Consider the following 22,448-nt stretch of genomic DNA (forward strand, 5'->3'; position numbering starts at 1 on the left):
CCCTGCGACTCTCCACAGAAGCACGTGGGAGGGCTGAGCACTGAGAGAGTGAAGAGGAGGGGGAGGAAGGGCAGGTCTGAGACCAGACAACGTGCTAATTACATGTCACTGATTCCCCGCTATCAGCCCTTTATTCACATCTGAGCTGTAACAGTGGCTTGGCTTGCTCTTCTTCTTTCCTCCTCACACTGATGACCCCGTTCACCGGGGTTGGTGGAGTGGGCTGTGGTTCCCGACCGAAACCAGCAAGTCAGCAAGACATGAGATCAAAATTGACCCTACTAACGTTCTTAATAAAAACCGAGCGTGATTCATCAGCATGTTAAACGTGTGGGGGGAAAAGGAACAAGTAATACTATCTTGTCCTACTTGTGACATCCAATCAAATCGCAAATGATAAAATCAGGACCCGTCCGCTGTAATAGAACTAACTCCCTGCTGACAAAAACAATAGTGGTATTTGTAATGGAATTCATTACCATTAAAATTTTTGCCCTATGTTTGATTCACAATGAACAGATATCCGGTTGGTTAAAGTCCCGGTGAAATTAAAGATAACAATTCCTATTTTTTATATTGCAGCGTTTATTGTAAATAGCTTACCATTGTGGGACCTTCTCTTTTTAAAATGTGTGTGCCCTCATAATTCCATTCCATTCCATTCCATTTTCTACCGCTTATCCGAACTACCTCGGGTCACGGGGAGCCTGTGCCTATCTCAGGAGTCATCGGGCATCAAGGCAGGATACACCCTGGATGGAGTGCCAACCCATCGCAGGGCACACACACTCACTCATTCACTCACACACTCACACCCTACGGAGAATTTTGAGATCCCAATCAACCTACCATGCATGTCTTTGGACCAGGGGAGGAAACCAGAGTACCCGGAGGAAACCCCCGAGGCACGGGGAGAACATGCAAACTCCACACACACAAGTCGGAAGCGGGAATCCAACCCCCAACCCTGGAGGTGTGAGGCGAACGTGCTAACCACTAAGCCACCGTGCCCCCCTGCCCTCATAATCTTAATTTAAAATCTGAAAATGCACTTGTAGTGACTATCCATCTTAAATGATGTAAACTAGACGGCTTGGGCTGGGCATCTGTTAACTCCTTCCCTTCGACTGTCAGTCTGCTCCACTGATCTATAAAAATGACTAGATTGCTCTTGACGTCATTACACTGAAGCTACCGCACCTCCATGTTGGTATGCCCAAATGTTCTATTAAATGAATATTAAGTTATCACATATTGATGATTAAACAGTGCCTTACCAGTTCCCGATTTTATATCTGAAGTCTCACAGTACATTCTTACAACGAAAACGTATTAAGCATGTAAATGGTTTATTATGTAAAGTCTGGAATTTTCCCTTCTTATTAGATATAGAGTGAGTAACGTTCATTTTCAAGACAGTAGCATGCATATCAGATCAGCAGACTTACGAGAAAACCTCAACATATGACAATTGTTCTTATTCTGAACTCCCAAAATAAAAATAAACTTTGTAAAACACATCAGAAGTAATAATTAATTTAAACACACATGTGAACTAAAAACGTATCGCTTGACTAATAAGCTGAAAACGGGTTATGGTAAATCGTCATTTTGACCGCAAGTCAATGGTGCTCTCTGTCAGTTGGGCATAGCAAGATGGCGGCACGATCGCTTCCGGTGGCTTCACCTCCTAAAAGTTGGTTTAGCATTTTAAGCCCAATGATATAGATCAGTAGTCTGCACCCAGTTCCATTCCAAAACGCAACAGCTGTTTTTAAACATCCAATCAAATCGCAGGGAAAAAACAAGCCAGTCCCAAATTTCTTCTCATTGGAGGTAAACACGATCGCATCTTCCGGTTCACGGGGACGTTAAAGATCTTTACGTTATACTGAATACATTCACAGGTCCCATTTGAATGCACTGGACACTGTACACATAAGCTTGCGTGCCTGCTGTCCCCTGTAACTGTACACAATGTAACATCTTCCAGCCTGTGTAGCTATGCGCTGGAAACTCAAAAGCTTTAAAGGGTTTTAAAAGAGGCGGGGAAAATTGGATTCTTTAAATGATTATTATTGGAGCATGTTTGTAGGGATTCATGTCTTCATCATTACAAATGTCCCTCTGAGGAGGCATCCCTGTTAGTCTTGTGGTTTTAGTCCTATTGGATAATGGATTAAACGTAATCTTTGATTTTACCCTGAGGATGGGTGGCGAACTCGATAGTGAAATGATATGCTGTTTAAAAGAATGTTTGGAAAGCTTAAAGAAAGATCCATGCTTGTTGCTAGCGGCTGATGTGGGTGCATTTGTAATCAGACTGTTAATGATCAAGAGAATTAGAGAGATCCGTTCTGGCTGAATTAGGAAGATATGCAAGACCAGTGCATGTGGGGGGGTGGATGTGGTCACGGGCCCTGTGATGAGACACTGAAAACCCTTGTGCACATTAAATAAGAAATCTTCCATCAGTGTGTATGTGAAAACTATACGGTACTTAACAACATAAACACAGATGTGTTCGCACGACACGCGGAGAAGATTTTGCCTGTCATTATGCTTCTTCTGCCTGTCATTATGCTTCTTCTGCTCAAGAAGAAATGATGTATGAATTTTAATTTCTGCCTGCACTTATAAAGGTCGTTTAGATAAAGAGGATAATTAAAAAACATTGCTCTCGGGAAAGACATGTTTGTGGTACTATGGGATTGAAAGTCACTTGTCTCCGTACATGTCAGTTTACGTGTAGTGTGGATGTACACAAGCAAACTTAGTGGTGCTTCCCAAGGCGAATGTTACTGCTGGATTATGGATTTAAACTCCCTTAACCTAAATATTAACCTTCAGTACAATAGATTATTTTGACGCAGGGAGTGTGACACGAGACTGGGATGAGATTTTTACACTTTTTTTAAAGAAATCCTAAATGATGAAATATATAGGGAAAATACTGTTTTATTAACTTGAACAAAAAATGTAGGCATTATAAAATCATCTTGAACTTTAAGAAACACAAAAAACTTCAATTCAAATGAATTATATTATGCAGTATTTAACAATATGTAAAAAAATCCAAAATGTTTTGTCACAAACTCAACTGGCAGGCAGTAATTGCACAACATTTGGAGATTGAAAATCACGTTGTCTATGAATGGCCGGGCCGGTGACTGTAGCTCACAGCAGGTTATGCACATACTTTGTGCAGTTATAAGCGTGTTCTGTGCAATAATGAAAACAGGTTAATTATGGTATAAGTTCCTATATTTCAGAGACTTATATAATCAACGATATAATATATTTAATATAATAATATAATATATGACAATATAATCACTTGTCAACGTTTCAATCTCAATTAAATTCTAGAAATGTTATTCTTGATCAAGTCAAGACAAATCATCGAAATTTCAGTGTTTTTACATATCGCGTTGTAAATCATAGGAAGAAAAACATCACTATGTCAGTTTTTTCAATATTGTAATTTGTATGAAATCATCATATTTGTTTGCAGAGGCGACGCTAGGGGTGAACTATGGGGGTTGGTTTAGGCTCAAAAAAATGTACCATGCCCTTTAAGAATCACGAAGGGGCCATGCACATTTTACATTTTTAGCATGTGCATGTTAGTTATTTTAAATAGGGATGCTTGGCGAAACAGCTCAAATAGAGAGCGTCACAGTCGTGGTGCACATGATTTTTTTTTTCAGGCATGTCGACAAAAAAAATTTGATCCTGCAAACTCACAAACAAGCGCGCCAACAACCCATACAAGTGATTTCGAACACATGGACGTCTCTAGGCTAAGCCCCAGATATCTATTTACCCTAGAACCGCCTCTCTCTGTACGTTTTAGTATGATTCGCTTTCACGCCAGTTACTTACTTTACATTAGGTTTAGGAGTGGGGTTTAGGGATGGGCTTCAGGATTGCTTTTTTCTTTCTTTGAACTTTGAAAACTTTTTTATATGATTCACAACGTACAATATATATGCCTACAAATTATCTTTAGCACCATAGCAACCACCTGGTAATGCCCTTGGCAACCACTCTGAAGATTCAAGCAACTGCATAACAACCTGCTGAAAACATTCAGAACACTTTAGCAACTGCCGAGCAACCACCCATAACACTCTAGCGTCACTAGCTGTGAGTTTTTCCTCATAAAATGTTCAAAACCTACTTGTTATAACAATTGTCAATGAACCCCTTTAGTTCTCTTACACGGCACAATATCCTTACTGTACAAACTCTTTAAACAGACATACACACACACACACAAACACTCATTGTTTTGCTCAAATAAACAAGTTTCTGTTTTCTACCAACACCCCCCATGACACCCCCCCACACCACCACAAGACACACATATTCCCTAAGACAAGAACAACTATTGTAGAAAGAAATGGTACATCATTATAAATTTGTAAAATCGGCTCATGACCTCGCAAACACACACCCACGGGTACGCTATAATTTTTGAGAAAGCGAGACCCTCTCAGCTGTCTTTGACTGCAGCTGTGAGCTCCTCGTTGTCATCCTCACTGAAGCAGCAGTGAGAGAGAGAGAGAGAGAGAGAGAGAGAGAGAGAGGGGGGGGAGAAGCAAGAGGGGGTGCTGCCAACTGCATAATGCTCTCAAATAACCCAGCCACTCTCCTTTCTCCCTGCAACACCACTCACAAACACACACACACACTCTGTGACCCTCTTATTTTCCTTCTTCTGTCTGCCTGAAGACGGCTCTCAATGGTCTTTATTCTTAATTAACTTTTTGTTAAATTAATAAACTTCTTTTAAGATGTTCAATAGGTGTGTGTTTGGTTTCACTCTGTATGGGTAACAACAACACAGCATAGGTTAATTTACAACCCAACTCTTGGTTTTGTCTATATTATACCCATCCATGAGTTGAAAACAACCCAGCATTTTTAAGAGTGCATTTAACACTCCATATTTCATAATTCACAAGCATTTGTTTTACTTTAAACCTTGTCAAAAGTTCAGTATTCTTCAAGTGCCAGAAACTTTGCTGTGTGTTGCCTGTCTATTTTTAATGATGTGATTAGTAGGCGTGTCTAGTTCTGGTTAGTAACAGTAATAGACATGATTAACCATCCACTACAGTCATTGATGAGAAATGGATGACGTGAGCTTTGCTGGATTAATTGCCATTGGCAGTGGCTCCCAAAAGTCGCTTGTCATTTGCATAAAGAACTTTTTGTATATAGCATGCAATGGTGTCTGTCGCTTGCTGGAAGTCGCTAAGCTCCCTGTTAGCCGTTGACGGTGTGAACATGCCTTCAGTACTCTATGTCGCCATCTCTGTTTGAAAAATTGCAAGCTACTTCACCTTCAAAGCTTTCCTTGAGTTAAAGTCAAATTTACTACAAAATCTTACCAGATAGTCTAAATTATAAATTATTATTATAAGCTTACAGTTGTAATTTTGTAGATAGCGCTAATGATGCATTAGCAGTGGCGTTTACAGAGCTACTACACTCTTTTGGAATACACAACACACCAATAGACCCACTTATCGATTTAATCATACACTAGACTTGATTATATCTCACGGAGCTGATCTAACCAATATCGATCTTATACATCAAAGCGACGATTTAATCAATCACCATCTTAAAACTGTCGGCCACAAGAACATAAATAAAAACGTAAACATATCCGGGCCGGTCCGGTCCTCTCTCGTCGTACACTGCCACTCGTCCTTTTATGCTTCCGATCTCCTCCGTGAGAGATGTGGAGCCGGTGCAACGCACAGGTGAAACTCATTATCACTCGCGTCACCTGCCCCGCGTCATTCCCTCACGGCTCTTGTCTTGCCTTGCTCGTTAAAATTACAAAAGACCTGCTTATAGCATCTGATAAAGGTAACATCTTACTCCTAGTCCTGCTTGACCTTAGTGCTGCATTCGATACTGTAGACCATTAGATTGTTAATACAATTATACCGGTATTCAGGGACAGGCACTACAATGGTTCAGATCTTACTTATCAGACATATAACAGTTTGTCCATTTAAATGGGAAATCGTCCAATCTAACGTAAGTAAATTATGGATTACCTCAAGGATCGGTTTTAGGACCCTTGCCATTCTCCATTTACATGCTGCCCCTTGGCAACATTATTAGAAAACATGGAATTAGCTTCCACTGTTATGCAGATGATACTCAGCTATATGTCTCAGCAAGACCAGATGATTCCTTCCAGCAATCCAAACTGGCTGAGTGCATTGAAGATATAAACATTGGATGACAACTAATTTTCTTCTTTTAAACTCTAACAAAACAGAAATATTACTTATACAGTTAAAGACCTAGGCGTTATATTAAACGGCAACCTGTCATTTAAAAATCACAACTCAAATATCACAAAAACAGCCTTCTTCCACCTAAGAAACGCTGCCAAATTTCGAAATAGTTTACGTGTTGCTGACGCAGAAAAGCTTATTCATATATTTGTGACCTCAAGACTTGAGTATTGTAATGCTCTACTTAGTGGTTGTCCTGTATCATCGATAAACAAACTACAGTTAGTTCAGAATGCAGCTGCCAGAGTTCTAACCAGGTCAAGAAAATATGATCACAAAACCCCAGTTTTATCATCGCTTCACTGGCTACCCATTAAGTATCGTAGTGATTTTAAAATTATTTTAATAACTTACAAAGCCTTAAACGGTTAAGCCCCTACTTACTTAACAGAGCTTTTATCACAATACAACCCATCACGCTCTCTAAGATCTCAAAACTCAGGACTTTTGATAACACCTAGAATAACTGAATCCACCAAAGGGGGTCGAGCTTTCTCATACGTAGCACCTAAACTCTGGAATAGCCTTCCCAATACTATTCGAGGGTCAGACAAATTCTCCAAATTTAAATCAAGATTAAAGACACATCTTTTCACCCAAGCATTAACTTAAAATATAATATACTAAATAAACCACCGGGAGACTGCATTTATAAGATTTTATTTACTAGAATCATCTTGATTGTTCTATAAACACCATGCACTGTGCTGTGTTTTACTTTTTTTTATGTTTTTCTATTTTTCATTTTTTTTCCTGTAAAGCTGCTTTGGAACATTGCACATTGTGAAAAGCGCTATAAATATAAATTAAAATTGAATTAAAGAAACCGTATGGTACATTGACATCTAGCACCCTTCAAAATATTGGAGAGACAAGTTTACCCAATTAACGGTTCTTCTCAGTTTATTTTGATTGTTATCAGAAATTATCTACAGGTACTCTATTGTTTGTGAGTGTGTACCGGAAGTTAAGATGGGGTCACAAAAGTGCGTATGCGCAGTAACGTTTGTTTATGTTGTTAAGACAAAACAATGTATTAAAGAATTATAATGTATTTGCTCTTTTTTATGTACTGTATTGTTCTCTGGTTACTTTGGGTTTTTGAGTGTCAGCTCTGTGCCCGTGGTAACTGCCAAAACTCTTTCCTGATTTATCCCTGTACACAGATGTGAGTTCCAACACAGCCTCATTGACTTAGTCCTTTGTCTTTAGCTGTATGAAGACAGCAACATTAAACACACACGCAATAATTTCAAATTATGACAACTAATGAAGCTCCAGGGGCTCTACAGCTATAGAGGGTTTGATCAAGCCAGAATTTACACAGTAAAAATATTTTCCTGCCTTACAATCAAACGTATTTCAACTTCCTATTTTACATGTTTAAATGTTTTTACATTAATCAATTTCAATTTGTCAAGCTGGTCAACATTTTAAACAGCAAGTTGAAATAACTTGTAAAGCTAATTTTAATGGTACATAAAAAACGTTCTCCTATTGTTTTACGGTCACATCAGAGCAGTAAAAATACTTCCTCTCTGGCTTTTTCCCAGAAGAGAGCAATGGCATAGGTCAGAGCAGTTTAAAAACACAACCCTGTTTTACTCTCAGGAGGGATTACGCACAAGTCATTGTACAAAACAAACATCTCAGACCTGAGAAGAACAAGATCTGTTTGTATGAAATAAAGGAGTAAAGTAGGTTTAATCCCACTCAAATCATCCATGCCTGTCACTTTTCTTGACTTTTTTCAACTGCGTGCTGTAGTGTTGTGTGATATGCTCCAAAGGCAGATATTTTCTATATGAGCAAACTGGAACAACTCGAACCCTCGCGCACATTTCAACCTCTTTTCGGTAGGGAAAAGCTTGAGCCGCGCGCATTACAACCTTTCTTGCGTGCGGAAAACTTAGACCCTTGACCCTTGACCCCACAGTCATAGCTGTTGTTCTAATATGAATTGCTTTCGTGTTTTCTAGGACAAAGCAAAGAACCTTGGAGTCCTATCTTGGGAAAGAGATGCAATGCACGCAAAATATACTCAAAACAGGAATTTTATATTGTATTAAACACTTTCAGGAATGTCTATCGTGAAAATAATCGCTCGATTAATCGTCCAATTAGTCGTTAGATTAGTCGACCAATCGATAAAATAATCCTCAGATTAATCGTTTATTAAATAGTCGTTCACCCCCAGCCCTACCCCGCAGGTCAAGTAAGGCCCATCAATCATCTTTACCTGGCCCGTGTTTACACTTTAAGAACGTAGACTTTAAGAACAGTGTGCTTCAAGAAATGCACGTCCTGAGACACCACATCTTTAAATGTCCAAACCGCTGCTACATTCAAAACAAAAGTAATTCCAGCGTTTCAGAACGATATATTGACGTCTTATAAAGCGCTTTGATCGGTCTGTCCAAGAAACTCAATGTTATTTACAACGTAATTATTGTCAATCCACAGCTACAGGCAGTCAGTTTGCGGACGTGAAAGGTTGTGTTCTATAACGCATTTTGTGGCGTTGAAAGTAACTGCAGGACGGGTACGGTTGTCTCAGATAAGGGAAAAACTTTGTTTTTATTACTGCATTCATTATGTATGATTTAAACATCTATACTCAGGGCTCCAGACTAACTTTTTTTACTAGGAGCACTGTACCCCCAAACTGTTTTCTTTAGGATCACAAGCAAAAAATTAAGGTCACACCTTAATTCAGTCTGCAAAACAATTATTTAAAATTTTCCACAAAATAAATGTATTGCTGACAAATACTTTGTAAATAGACTTAACTCACAGATATTACAATGTTCAGTTTTATTTTCATTCTAATGGGATATGACATTACTCAATACCAGGGTCATATGGAATCTGCAGACTTTTCGTTAATTCTGTGCTACAGTTGAGGAAAAATCGGCAGAATTCTGTGGTACAGTTTTAAATGTGTTAACATTTGTACAAAAATGTATATACGCGTAGATGTGTTATAAGAGTTTTAAAATACTACCTGTCTATGCATTTAAGTGCAAGTGACAGTGGTTTGGTTCTGCTCATCATTTAAAAAAGAGGCAGAGCTTACAGAGAAGCTTCAAGTGCTAAGTAAAGAGAGTTTAAACTCTGAATACACCAGACCAAATAAGTAGTGAATTCATTTGAAGCAACAGAAAATATGCATGTCATTTTGTAAGAAAAAGTTTATATTTTATTGTTTTTAGTGTTAAAGCAAAACGAAAGGGCTCGCCTTAATACATTCTTCTGATGATTTTATTGTGTATTAAGGACACTTTTAAGATAACTTCACATAAGCTTAACAAGAGCCTTTGCCTGTCGTTCATTCTTGTTGTGAATGGATTGAAAAAGATTCAGCGTGGTCTCAAGTGATCAACTGAAAATGGCGTTTTCAATAGTTAGTTTCATTTTAAACGTCTCAAATATCAAATCATTTGTCCTTGGGCTCAAAAATCTGTCCAAGCAAACAGGGAATCGTAGTAATCATATTAGCTTTGTATGTTTTGTGTCGATTTGTTTTGTTTCCTGACTTGTTGCACCTACAGACCGTCTTCACTGTTAAGGTCACCCAATAGTAAATAATATAGTTATTTACCAAATTTTCACATTTCTAAAGTATATCTTTTTTAATTGAATAAATTGTCATTAATAGTTATATTGTAAAGCCTTAAAACAGACAATCACCATAATCGCAAGTATTTAATAGACAATTAATCGTCAGCCAAATGTCATAAGCGTGACAGTCCGAATCACAGTTTCATTTTCTGTCTTCAGAATAAGTTGTTCAACGCTGTATACAACAATTGCGCCACTTCAGCGGAAGTTTTACCCACTTTCACTTTTACATTAGCAACCTCCGGAAACTTGTGGATGCATATTTGGAACAACTAGACAGTGAGTAATTGATGACAGAATTTCCCTTTAATATATGTCACAATATGTTATTTCTGTTTTTTATGTAATCCTTATATTTTAAATTTAACAAATATATTCAAAATTGTAATGAATCCATCTATAACAGACTTCAGTGCATAGCACAATTATATTGATAGTTAACCAAACTGGAAATTGAACAATCTCACAGATATCTAAGACATTTTTATCCTGTAGAAACAGTACAAATGTTTGCGATAGCAAATGTCCGCCGCCTTATAAACTAATCCATTTCAAACAGGGTTTAATAGAATTTAAATCCCAAATCCTAAAGTCAGATTTTCTGTCAGTAGCCTATTCCTCTCTCCCACTTTCTCACTCTTCCTCTCCCAGAATCCATCACGGCTCACAGCTAATTTTAGACAAATCCAAAATAGAGGAAATCTGGAAGCTTTGATCAAAGACAGGGCAACACAAAGTAAATCTTACTTACAAATCTTATAAAAACGATTGAAGAAAATATAATCTAAAAAATAATCTGACTCTCGATGATGTCAGCAAAATGAGATTTAAAAGGTCTAAAAACCGTTCAGCGACTGTCTGATGTCATCAAATAACATTTACCACACAGAAAAAAAAATACCATAAAAAGTTTATGGAAAGCAATTATTTATATTTTATAGTCACAGCTCTACATGGAGTTATCTGAGAAAGTGAAATCTTAATGGAATTTGATGTTTTTATGACAGTTGAACTTTCACAGTGAGATATGAAGCAGGCTAAAATATGAAGCTCTGACTGGAACAATGACCTGTGCTGGCATCAGCTAAAGATTTCCACCATCATAAAGAAAAATATGTATGACATAAATAGTGTAAAATGTGCTTTCACAGGCAATAAGAAATAATTATGGATGGTACATTTTCTGGATTCACCAGCCAATTGTTCTTTTTTTGACTAAGGCCTCTGTGCAAATCTAACTTTTAAATGTAGTGTTCACAGTCTTCCATAGTTAAATCTGTTCAAAAATGTAAATATTCTGACCATCTAACACTAAATTTACATTCTCTGACATTCTCTCTTTTTCATTTTTCGATTTTGTATTTATTTAAAAGGAACCGTAAATGAATGTATAACATTGGTGTTTGTTGGATCAGTGTGAATTAAACCTTGCAGTATCTGCGAAAATGTCTTCATTACCCATTCATAAAAGTAGTTGAGTGTTTAGCTATAAGGGATAGTTCACCCAAACATGACCACCATGCTATTTATTTTCCCTATATGGTAGTCAATGGGGGATGAGATCTGTTTGGTTACTGACATTTTTCACAATATTTGTTTTCTGCATCACTTTAACGTTCACGTTCCTTCACTTTTTCTCAAAGCTGAGCTTCAGTTTCCACTCTAAGTGCAAATATGCAACATGAACACATCGTCTTTAATGTGTCTTTAATAAAATATTTGAAAAAACACAAGAATAGTTTTCTTACTATAACTATAAAAAGATTTGATCACAAAAATATTCATGAAAACACTGAAATAAATGTTCAGGCAAAATTGTAAAGAATCATGTTCTATTCCATTCCATTCCATTTTCTACCGCTTATCCGAACTACCTCGGGTCACGGGGAGCCTGTGCCTATCTCAGGAGTCATCGGGCATCAAGGCAGGATACACCCTGGATGGAGTGCCAACCCATCGCAGGGCACACACACTCACTCATTCACTCACGCACTCACACCCTACGGACAATTTTTCCAGAGATGCCAACCCATGTTCTATTCAATTGCCTAAAATATACAAGTCAGACTTGTTGGAAGTCACTGAAATGATTCAACATCATGTAAAAGAGCAAAGAAAAGTACATTTTGCAGCAACGCATAGATTGAAAGAGCAGAGTAAAGTATATGTGTGTGTTTTCACAAAAGAGAAAAGCGGTAGGATCCATTTCGCTTGACTCAAGGTCCCTTCACTGATTCTTAAGGGCTCAATTGATTTTTAAACTACTCTCCATGAAGCTATGGACACATCATTGGCCTTGTCGTGCTTGTTTTAGGCTTAATCTCCAGCTATCATCTGCTGACACCAGGCCAAAAGTCTGCGGCAGTCCAGGCATCCCATAATTCTCTTCTGCTGATAGAGCTCCAAGAAAATGTTCCCCTTGTAAACCAATCCAGGACCAGCCGAAATCATTAGGGACACACGGAAAGTTCGGCAACAGCAAAGTATCAAAAAAGGCATGACTTGTGATAGGTTCAAGCAGCAACCAGCGCAGAGAGAGATAGAGATTGTGCGCTTTATTAATGCCCCAAACATTTTGGCAGTGTAAGGTGTTTAAGGAGAATTTTAAAGTGTCAGAGAAAAACACAGCACTGGACTTGCCGCGCAGGAGTACATTTCCGAATGAAAGCATCTTTACCGGTCGGTAACTTTACTTTGATATTTACTTGCCACCGCTCGCGACATCCTTTGACATCATACAGTGGTCGCATACACTCAGTTCGCTGTTCTAAACAACTTGTCAAAGTATGTTCTATGCATCCCGGCCACGAGTGAACCTTCTGAGAGAACAGTCAAATCAGTCAGCATATATTGCATTGGGTGTTTTTGTTTTCTTTAAATCATTTTGCAATGTAGACTATAATAATCCAACAGTTTTCGACTATTCGTATTTTTAGTTTTTAGGCCCAATGTTGGATGACACTTTTTAATGAAGTGTTTTGTTGTAGGGGTACAAAGTAACTTGGATTATATTCTTTTAGCAGTCAGTTATAGGCCTAATATAGGCTATTCATGAAGGGAGAGGGCTCCATTTTTTTTATTTACTTTGTTTTGTTCAATTTTAATATAAGTTATATTGTATTTGATCAAAAAGCAAGATACATTATAAAAAGCGCATTCATTCAGTTTGTGCAGTAGTGAACAAAATGGCTAAATAATTAGAAGAAATGCAAAAAACAATGTTCGGTATTCGGCCAAGTGATTCATTTTCAGCGTTTCCCATACAATGCCTTCACTTAGGCGGTCCGCCCAGGTATATTATTGGCCACCCAAGTATGTTATCACATTTTGTAATTTTTTATCCACTGTGATAATGACTGTATCTGTGATCGATTTACTAGTGGACAAACAGCGCTTCAGTGTCTTCTGTCTTTCCTGACTTATTTGTCCTCTTCTTCCACGTTCGCATGCATCTTGCAATGAGCTCCATGTGTGTGCGAGCCCTCTGCCACTCTTCCACGCGTGTAGTTAGTTCCATAAAGTGTATTTAACTGTCACTTGCATTTAAAATCGAAGAAGCGTTCATAATACAGCAACACATTGTGGAGAAAGGGCAAACAGCATATAGCTGCTCGATAATGTAGATGTACTGTATTGTGATATCAAGAACTAACACTAACAAGACAGAAACGTGACGTGACGACGTCACAAATATGCTCATTAGCTTGTGACGTCACCAGCGCCACAAGTCTGTCAAAATTCATTCTGGTGAATCCCTAGAAATCATAAGTGTGATCAGAAACAAACAGCTAAAACCATTTTAAAATTGGATCTGTCTGTGCTCATAGGATGGAATAAAATGATACGAAATCTTAATAGCATGATTATTTCCGCAAAAAATGTCTGTCTTATCAGTACCATCTTGTTTAGAGATTATGGACTATTGGATAAAAGAAGAAAATCATAATTTGAATTTGAATTCACATCTGTCATCAAGTTTAAACATCAACAATATGAAAGAGCAAACAGGTATAAATAATGTATATATTCAATATATTCACAGGCATTGTTACCAAGAGCAATATTAACCCCTTATGTATCATAAATAATATATACAAAAACAGTTTGAAAACTATTTGTAAAATTTCAGGTCAGACACCAGGCCAAAACAGACCCACACAAACAGTCTGTGTTTACATCCAGCAGCTCTCGATTTTCACTGATGGTGTAGAATGGGCGGGGCTCGGTCAAGGAACAGATGGACAGTACACAGTGGGTCAGAACTGAGTCGCCTTGTCCCCGGTGACCTGGCACCTTACAGCATCATCGCCACAGCAACACTCCCGACCAATAAAAAAGAACGCTCGCTGAAATTCTTAATTAGGTGACTCACACATAGGCTTGAAAGATAGACTTTCAATATTTTTAAAAACAATATTTTGTAATTGTGCACAATCATCTCATACGCAAGTAGAAGCAGTAAACAAGAGCAGCAATAAGAAAAATGTTCTTGGACTGCATGATGAGATATCATATTTTTTAGATGTTTAGAAAGCCAATGATTACAAAAATAATTAGAAAAAAAAGATGTCAAATATTTGTTTTCCTTGCAGAAATTATTTAAAGCAAAAACCTAATGTCATTCCAAACCTGTATGACTTTCTTTCTGCTGCAGAACACAAAAGAAAATATTTGACGAATGTTAATAACCAAACAACACTGACCACCATTGACTTGGATTGTATGAATACAAAACCACAAAGACATTTCTCAAAATATCTTTGTAACAAGATTCAAGTAGGGAAGGAAGGAGTCGGGAACCGGAAGACATTTTAAAACATTTAATAAAGTAATATAACAGCCGGCGGCCTCACGGACGACAGCCGGCTAACAAACAAACCAAAACATAAAATAACAGCCGGCGGCCCCTCAAGGACGACCGCCGGCGAACAACAACACAGTAAAACATAAATACATGTACAAACACTTCGGGCCCGGACCTCTTTCTTCGACGGTCCGGTCACTCGTTCCTTTTATATGCTCCCATCTCCTACATGATTCGAGCCCGGTGTGCGCACAGCTGGCGCTCATTCACAATTACTCACCGGACTCGAACCACGGTCTCGCCCCGCCTACTCTACTACAATCTTCTTTCGTGTTCCACAGAAGAGTCATGTGCAGGCTTTGAACAACATACAGGTGACAAAATGATGACATTTTTCTTTGCATTTTATATTCTTGGTGAACTATCCCTTTAAGGATTATTACAGTATATGCATTCTGCAACCTATGGAAAATGGTCTACACTGCTTTATATTTTCACAAATTTTGTCGATAAACATGTTGAAAATGAAAAGTCAGCAATGGAGTCAGTAGGCTCGCCCTAATGTGTGACTTTGGCGTGTTGGGAGATTCAAATAGTAAATATTTTCCTGCCAAAGTTGTTGCTACGATACATCACAGTGTGAGCTTCTGTTGTAAGCAGTTTTAACTCATATTTAGTGGAAAATATAAGCCTTTTTTAATTGCTTTAAACAAGTGTTGCACTTCTGCTACGGTGGGTCTCTGGGGTTCATGAATGTTATTATAAAATGTTACCAAAGCAATTTTTACGAGTTTAAAAGCCAAATCATTTACACTGATATGTTTATAATTTCCAAAAGGATAACCATGTGTTTCTGCAACTTCAGTGGTAAATCACCATAGCTTCGATTCTGTATATCTATCATGCACAAAAGCGTCAAATGCAGAAACATGATGAAAATATTTTTCCGCTGCAAAATGAACGTTCTAAATGTAAAACTACCTGTTAATCTCAAACATACAAAATTAAGTGTTTCTCCAGTACGGGTAATAGTTTTTCCATTCACTCTGACAGGAAAGCGGCCAATTATACAGAGGCATATGTTACACTCGCACAAAAAAGGTCTTAGACGCAGTCAAAATGCATGTCTGCCCCGCACTTCACTACAATTACAGCAGTCAGAAAGAATGACCTTATTTGTTCCTACTGCCTATTGCAGCTGCACTGGCCAACTGCACACAGCTGTTGCCAAAGGCTTTCCAATGCCTCAGCAAGCACTGCCATCATTCAGCCTGCCACGGGAGGCTCTCTTAATGCCAACAGAGACAGACAGAGATGAATAGATAGAGAGATAGAGGAGAACACGAGGGAAACTTTGATAGGGGTTTTATTAGTGGCCAGCACTCATGAGAAGGCGATGCTTTAAAAAATGACAAAAAACGAGAAGGTGATGCTTTAAAAGAGCTCTTTCTACTACACCCAGATATATGAAAAAAAGAAACACATCAAAACCAAAAGCGGTCAAAAAAAGTAAATTCGGTTTTCATTTACTCACCCTCAACTTGTTCTAAATCTAGAAAGATATTTGGAAGAATGCTTGTCAGTTCTTGGCCACCATTGACTACCTTAGTAAGTAAAAATGTCTTTAAAAATGTCTATGTTTTGTTGAACACAAGAGAAGTCGTTTTGAAGAATGTAGGAGAGCAAACAGTTCTGGGGCACTTTTGACTACCATTGTCATTGTTCCTACAATGGTAGTCAATGGGGCCAATAACTGACAAGCATTCTTCCAAATATCTTTCTCTGTGTTCATCAGAAAAAAAGACATTTTGGCAGATTTGGAACTACTTGAGGATGAGGTAATGATGACCGAATTTTAATTTTGGGGTGGTCTATCCTTTTAAAGTTAGAGTTTGTAAGAATTTTGTAGTATAATATCCAAAAACCACAAGGCCAATGTTATATATTTTTTTCAGCTGAGTACTTACAATATCTCAAATGTTTCCAACTGCTTTTAAATCCTGAAAAATTCGTCATATCCACATTATTCTTTGTTACCGCCTTTACTGACGTAACAACCGCGTTACACTGTGGTAGTAGTTTGCGATAGTAGTTTGTACTGTCGGTCCATCTTGCATTATTGCAAATGATGTGGGTAACTTACGTTCAAAATAACTTTTACTATGATTGATTTGAACACTTAAAACTGCGCAGTGTTTTCACCCCATCGAATTGGACAATTACATCTATTTGACTAACAATTTAGTTTTAAACCTTACATAACTCGGGTCTTATTCATTATAATGACATAAAATGATTTCATCAAACGCAACATTTATAAAACTTTATAACTGGAGTTGAAGAATAAATATCCCATCATTCCACGCTTCTAAACAGCGTCATCAAGCTACGCGATTGTTGTTGTTTTGATCGTGCGCCCTTAAGCAGCGATTTCTACAAACTGTAACCCCTTTCAAAAAACTGGTGTGAACTGCTGCTTTACCTGGTGATAAAAACAGGGTGTTAACAAAAGAAAACAACCCAAGGTTAAGAGCATAATTAATGTCAGAGAAATGGAAATATCAAAGGGTATTTTACACTATAAAAGTGTAGAATATACCCACATAAAGTATAATATACTACAGTGTACACTTTCTGGAAATAAGAAACAAAACAGCTGCAAGCATATGAGCTGTATAATTCACCTGCCACCATCTAACTAACCCCAGACAACTGTCTCACACCCTTGGCAGAAGAGGCTTTACGCTGTCTTGCAACCACACAGACAACTCACGCATTTGGGTTTACGTCCACATTCCATAGTGACATTGTGAGATCATAACTGCAGCTAGGAAACACTTTTGTTCGTGTCTGTAGTCCTCACAGCCAAATTGTTTGCAGTAGCCACAACCACAGCCCACAAACATGAAGTCAATAAGTATATGTAAATAAATAGAAAATCTACACTTTTGTCATTAAACGCCATTCAGATGAGTAGTAAATGTCAATAAGGAGACAAACCAGGCAACTAATGTACTTGTTGACTATGTACGGCCATCGATAACTTAATAAGAGTAATAATGATTATCAACGAATCAATGAAACCTTGCTTAAATCAATTCTCAGGGTCTCCGCATTGCATTTAGTAAAAATACTGTTGGTCCACCAAACCTGACATCATTTCCAGCGGGCGTTAAATGAATGCATTAGAAGCCTGTGTTTGAACATGCGGTGTGTGTAGAGGAGAGGCGCAGCATAGAGAGGCTGCAAACTCAGCGATAAATATTCTCCTGGAGGAGACAGTCTGGCCTAACACTGTGAAAGCAATAAAACGCTCTTCACGATCCACAGTTAAATTCAAACACCATGGCCGCGGCACAAATATCATTCCCTTTTCTCATTTGTGACCCGCCGCCAAGTTTGTTTTTTCCACCATGTGTCTCCTAGTGAGATAGGGTTACTTTCACTTCTCTTTCAGCAAAGAATTATGGGATTTTTGTAATGTGGGTGCTACAAAATGTTCCAGTCTTGCTAACAAACACTGTGCGCTAGAGCTAGCACATTTCAATAAACACTAAACAAATGAAATAAATTTAGCACCATTAGCTTCTGCATTTAGCGAAAAAATCCATTACCTTTATATCTTTAGAACATTATAACACAAATTCTAGTTAAAAGAGAACCTCAATTTGTGAATAATAGTGCCAGAGCCGGCCTAACACTGAAACAAAAACGATGAATAACTTGCTTTGAAAGCACTTCACTGCATTAAAACAGAAACGAATGGTGTGAGTGGAGAGAATGGAACAGATTTCTCAGAAGAGCACTTCGACAGCAATAGATATACAGTACATACTCCATTATGATATTATAAAGTCTTAGATTGGTTGTCTTTTAGTTGATAATCTTGCTCTCTACTGAAGTTTAACACTCATTTTTAACACAAAACACTACATACTTAACACTATATAGGCCTATATGAAGGTCTGACTTTGAACATGATAGTTTTACAGCAACTTGATTATGAGACTTTCAAACACAGACGTATTTGAGATACAAATACTGAAAACAATTTTTAATAGAGAAGCAACAATATTTCGGCCAGTAATCGTTTTGAGTCGATAAATGCTATTTTCACACTACGGGCTAGTATAGTTTAAAAACAACGACTGATCAGGGCCGATTTGTTTTGTCTATCAAAAGAGGACATGAAAATGATTTAAGAAATATTATTTAACTTTCAGAATCGGCATTGGCAGATAACACTCTGAATAATCGTCTATCGGTATCGGTGGAGAAATTCCTAGCTTCTCTAGTTTTTGAGTTCAAAGATAATTACTCGCATTTATTTCCAGTTGGTAAAAGATGTTACTGTCACACTCCATTAGAACAAGTTCATGATCACATTTTAGTCTAGGATGTAATAAATACTGGATAAAATTAGGATCAATAAAGTTTTAATATTTTTTTAACAATTCTTTTTTTCAAAACGCTGAAGTGACGAATACAGTATAAAAAAGGTCAAATTAACACTCACAGTGTTTATAATCAAAACTCTCAAAGTGTGGATTATATATAGACTGTGAGAGTTCATTTGACCTTTGTTAACACTGGCGATTTTGCAGTGCACCACATCTATTTGACTTTTAAACAATTCGTAAAGACACTTGCAATGGTAGAGGAAGTTAAACTGTATGTGATATTTAATTCTGCTCTGACACAGAACATTTGTACTAATGTTGTTGTAAATGAAAGCATGCAGGGGGACGGTGTGTGTTTCACTGTCATTAAAAACAACCTTATTTCCAAGTGAAGGACTTCATCTGTCAAAACCCTTTTCACCATAATAAAGAAGCAGCCGTCGTTTCCTTTCTTAGGCACACAACCGTGAAATCGCTTGTCAAAACCTCTTAGATTCCTAACAGGTTGAAGCAAGAAGCGTCAATGCCACGAATATCATGTGTGGCAGTAAGAAAGGCAGCTGTTCAAGCATATAAACCCCCTCCATGGTTTTTTGAATATGTACATAAACATTGATTGGTGAATGTGTCTTGTATCAACAAATGATTTGTGAATACTTTGAGTGTGTTCATTTTAGATCTGTATGGCACTTATAGACACAAGCAGCATGCTTTCCCACCGTGATTGTCGTTTTCCGTGCTTCCCATCCGGGCCATCTCTGGGGGATGGGTTTGTTTGGCAGTGCGCCCCTTGGACATGCCCGAAGACGGTTTCACCACCCGGGCACCACTGGAGGCGTCCATGCCTGTTTCGAGCACAAAAAGATCAGGTTAATCGAAATCCTAACAGCATGCAAACAGAATAAACACACGATGCTTTCTCTGTGTTGTAAAGTATGATTATTGAGACCTGCTGTGAAAGTAATCACAAAGTGAATACATCACACACACTATCATCAAGAACACATATGTGACCCTGGACAACAAAACCAGTCTTAAGTAGCACAGGAACATTTAAAAAAATTGCCAAAAATACAGGGTATGGATAAAAATGACAGATTTTTCTTTTATGCAAAAAATCATTAGGACATTAAGTGAAGATCATGTTCCATTAAGCTATTTTATAAATTTCCTACCATAAATGTATAAAATATTTTTGTGTGTGGATGGCCTGCTACAGTGCCTCTGATTAACAACTTCAAAGGCGATTTTCTCAATATTTTTCTCAAATATATCAGATTTCAGCTTAGTAAACAGTTGTTGTTCCGCCAGATAGTGTCCTATCCTAACAAACAATATATCAAAAGAAAGTTTATTTCTTGTATGGGGGAAAATTACAAATACAGTCTTTCAGATTGACTGTCTGCTATTTTAGGACTTTATCGATGAAAGCACAAAATAAAAAAAGATTTTTTAAGGACAGCAAAAAGTGAATTCTCAGATTTCCATCCATCAATCTATTTATCCATCGAGCATCTAATCCATCTATTTATATCTATCTACAGGCCTGTGTATGTATGTGTGACGAGCCAGCCGGGACGAGAGCCGTGTGTGTGACGCGAGTGATAATGAGTATCAGCTGCACCTTTCACCTGCTCCGCATCTCTCACGGAGGAGATCGGAAGCATAAAAGGTAGATTGGCTGAGTGTATGACAAGAGAGGACCGGCCCGGACATATGTTAACTTTGTATTTATGTTCTTGTGGCCGGTAGTCGACCGTAAGGTGGCTGCCGGCCTTAATTACTTCTGTGTTCTTGTTTGTTTATTTTCATTAAACTTTGTTTGAATGTTCGCCGGTTCCCGCCTCCTTCCCTATTTTGAACTTTGCTTTAGTATGTGTCTTGTGTAGATGTTTTTTGATGTTATTTTTTTTTCCGGTTAATTATGATGGTAATGGCTCAATTACAACTGTAACCTTTGTTCTCTGATGGAGGGAACGAGACGTTGTGTTTAGAGACAGACTGGGATTTGATGTTGAGAACCTTTCATCTCCGAGAGGAATTTAAAAGCGCAAATGAACTTGGCGAATGGCACACGCATGTCATTCTCCGCACCATGCATACGGGTCTAAACGAGATGGCGGCGCCCATTCATTTCTCTATTTGGGCTGAAGAACTTGAGAGACATCTCTTGGTCACTGCAGCGGGCAAGCGAAGTGTTGTCACTTAAAGAAGAGATGCCACTTAAAGGCGTACAAACGCATAGTGGCGGATCTCTAGCCTGCAGGACGGTCTCAACGACGGCAGTAAGCCGCTCAGACTCTCCGCATCCCATCCAGGGGCCAGACATGGAGGTTCCAGAGGTCTGGCCTGGGGTGCTTCACCGTGCCCTTCCCATGTTACAGAAGGTCCTTTGTCAGGGGAATCGGCCAGGGGGATTTTCATTGGAGCCAGCAGGTCTGAGAACCCAGTCTGGTTGGCCCAGTAAGGCTCAACGAACAGCAGTTGATGTCGCACTTCCCTGACATTCCACAGGACCAGTTGTAGTCTAAGGTATCCGTGTTGAGGGAACTCTCGTACAGAGCGTACCTAAGCAGCAAATGGGTAGAGTCCGGGGAGGCAAACAGGTCCACCTGCGCCTGGCCAAACCTCCCCCATATAAGCCAGACTGCGAGGGGATAGAGTCTCCACACTCCGCGGAGCGTCCCCTGAAAAAAAAGCGCAGCGGCTGTCTAGTTTAGATTGCCCGGGATGAAGGAGCCTGGCAGGGACTTCATCACCTGCTGACTCTAGAGGAGGAGGCGACGGGCGAGTTGCGACCTCTGCCTTGAGATAATGCCACTTGATGATTGATGACGGAACCCCCGCTCGGAGGAAGGTCAAGTCTGACCAAGGGGCACTGAGGCATGATGATAATACGCCTTGTGCCGGTGTGCAACGGCCTCCAAGAAACGCGACTCTAAACCCAGTGCTGAAGCGGTCGTATGTGCATCAACCGAGCCGGATACCCCTGCCGAGGATGCCATATGCCCCAGGAGCCTCTGAAAAGTTTCAGGGGACCACTGCTGTCTATTTGAACGTTTCAGACTGCTCACTACGGATTGTGCGCACTCGTTGATAAAACGCGCTGCCAGGGGGACAGAGTCGAGTTCCATAACGAGATAAGAGGTGCTCTGCGCTGGGGAGAGCCTCCTTTTTTCCCGGCTGACCCGAGGGCCCAGACGGTCTAAGTGCCGAAGCACGAGGTCCCTGTGCGTGCACAGCAGATCTCGTCAGTGAGCCAACATAAGTCAGTCGACTAGATATTATAGTATCCAC

At 38.8% G+C, this 22,448-nt stretch overlaps 1 protein-coding gene across 5 annotated transcripts in view; it reads right to left on the bottom strand.

Moving 5' to 3' along the window:
• znf512b (zinc finger protein 512B) overlaps positions 1 to 22,448 on the bottom strand; it is a 55,329-nt gene that overhangs the window by 28,637 nt on the left and 4,244 nt on the right. For all 5 annotated transcript variants that reach the window (XM_056733023.1, XM_056733022.1, XM_056733021.1 and 2 more), the window contains exon 2: positions 19,871 to 19,996. In XM_056733023.1, the coding sequence (XP_056589001.1) occupies positions 19,871 to 19,994 (124 nt within the window). In that variant the 5' untranslated portion in view covers positions 19,995 to 19,996. The remainder of the gene's footprint in view (positions 1 to 19,870; positions 19,997 to 22,448) is intronic.

This window comes from Triplophysa dalaica, chromosome 20, assembly GCF_015846415.1.
Source record: "Triplophysa dalaica isolate WHDGS20190420 chromosome 20, ASM1584641v1, whole genome shotgun sequence".
NCBI lineage: Eukaryota > Metazoa > Chordata > Actinopteri > Cypriniformes > Nemacheilidae > Triplophysa > Triplophysa dalaica.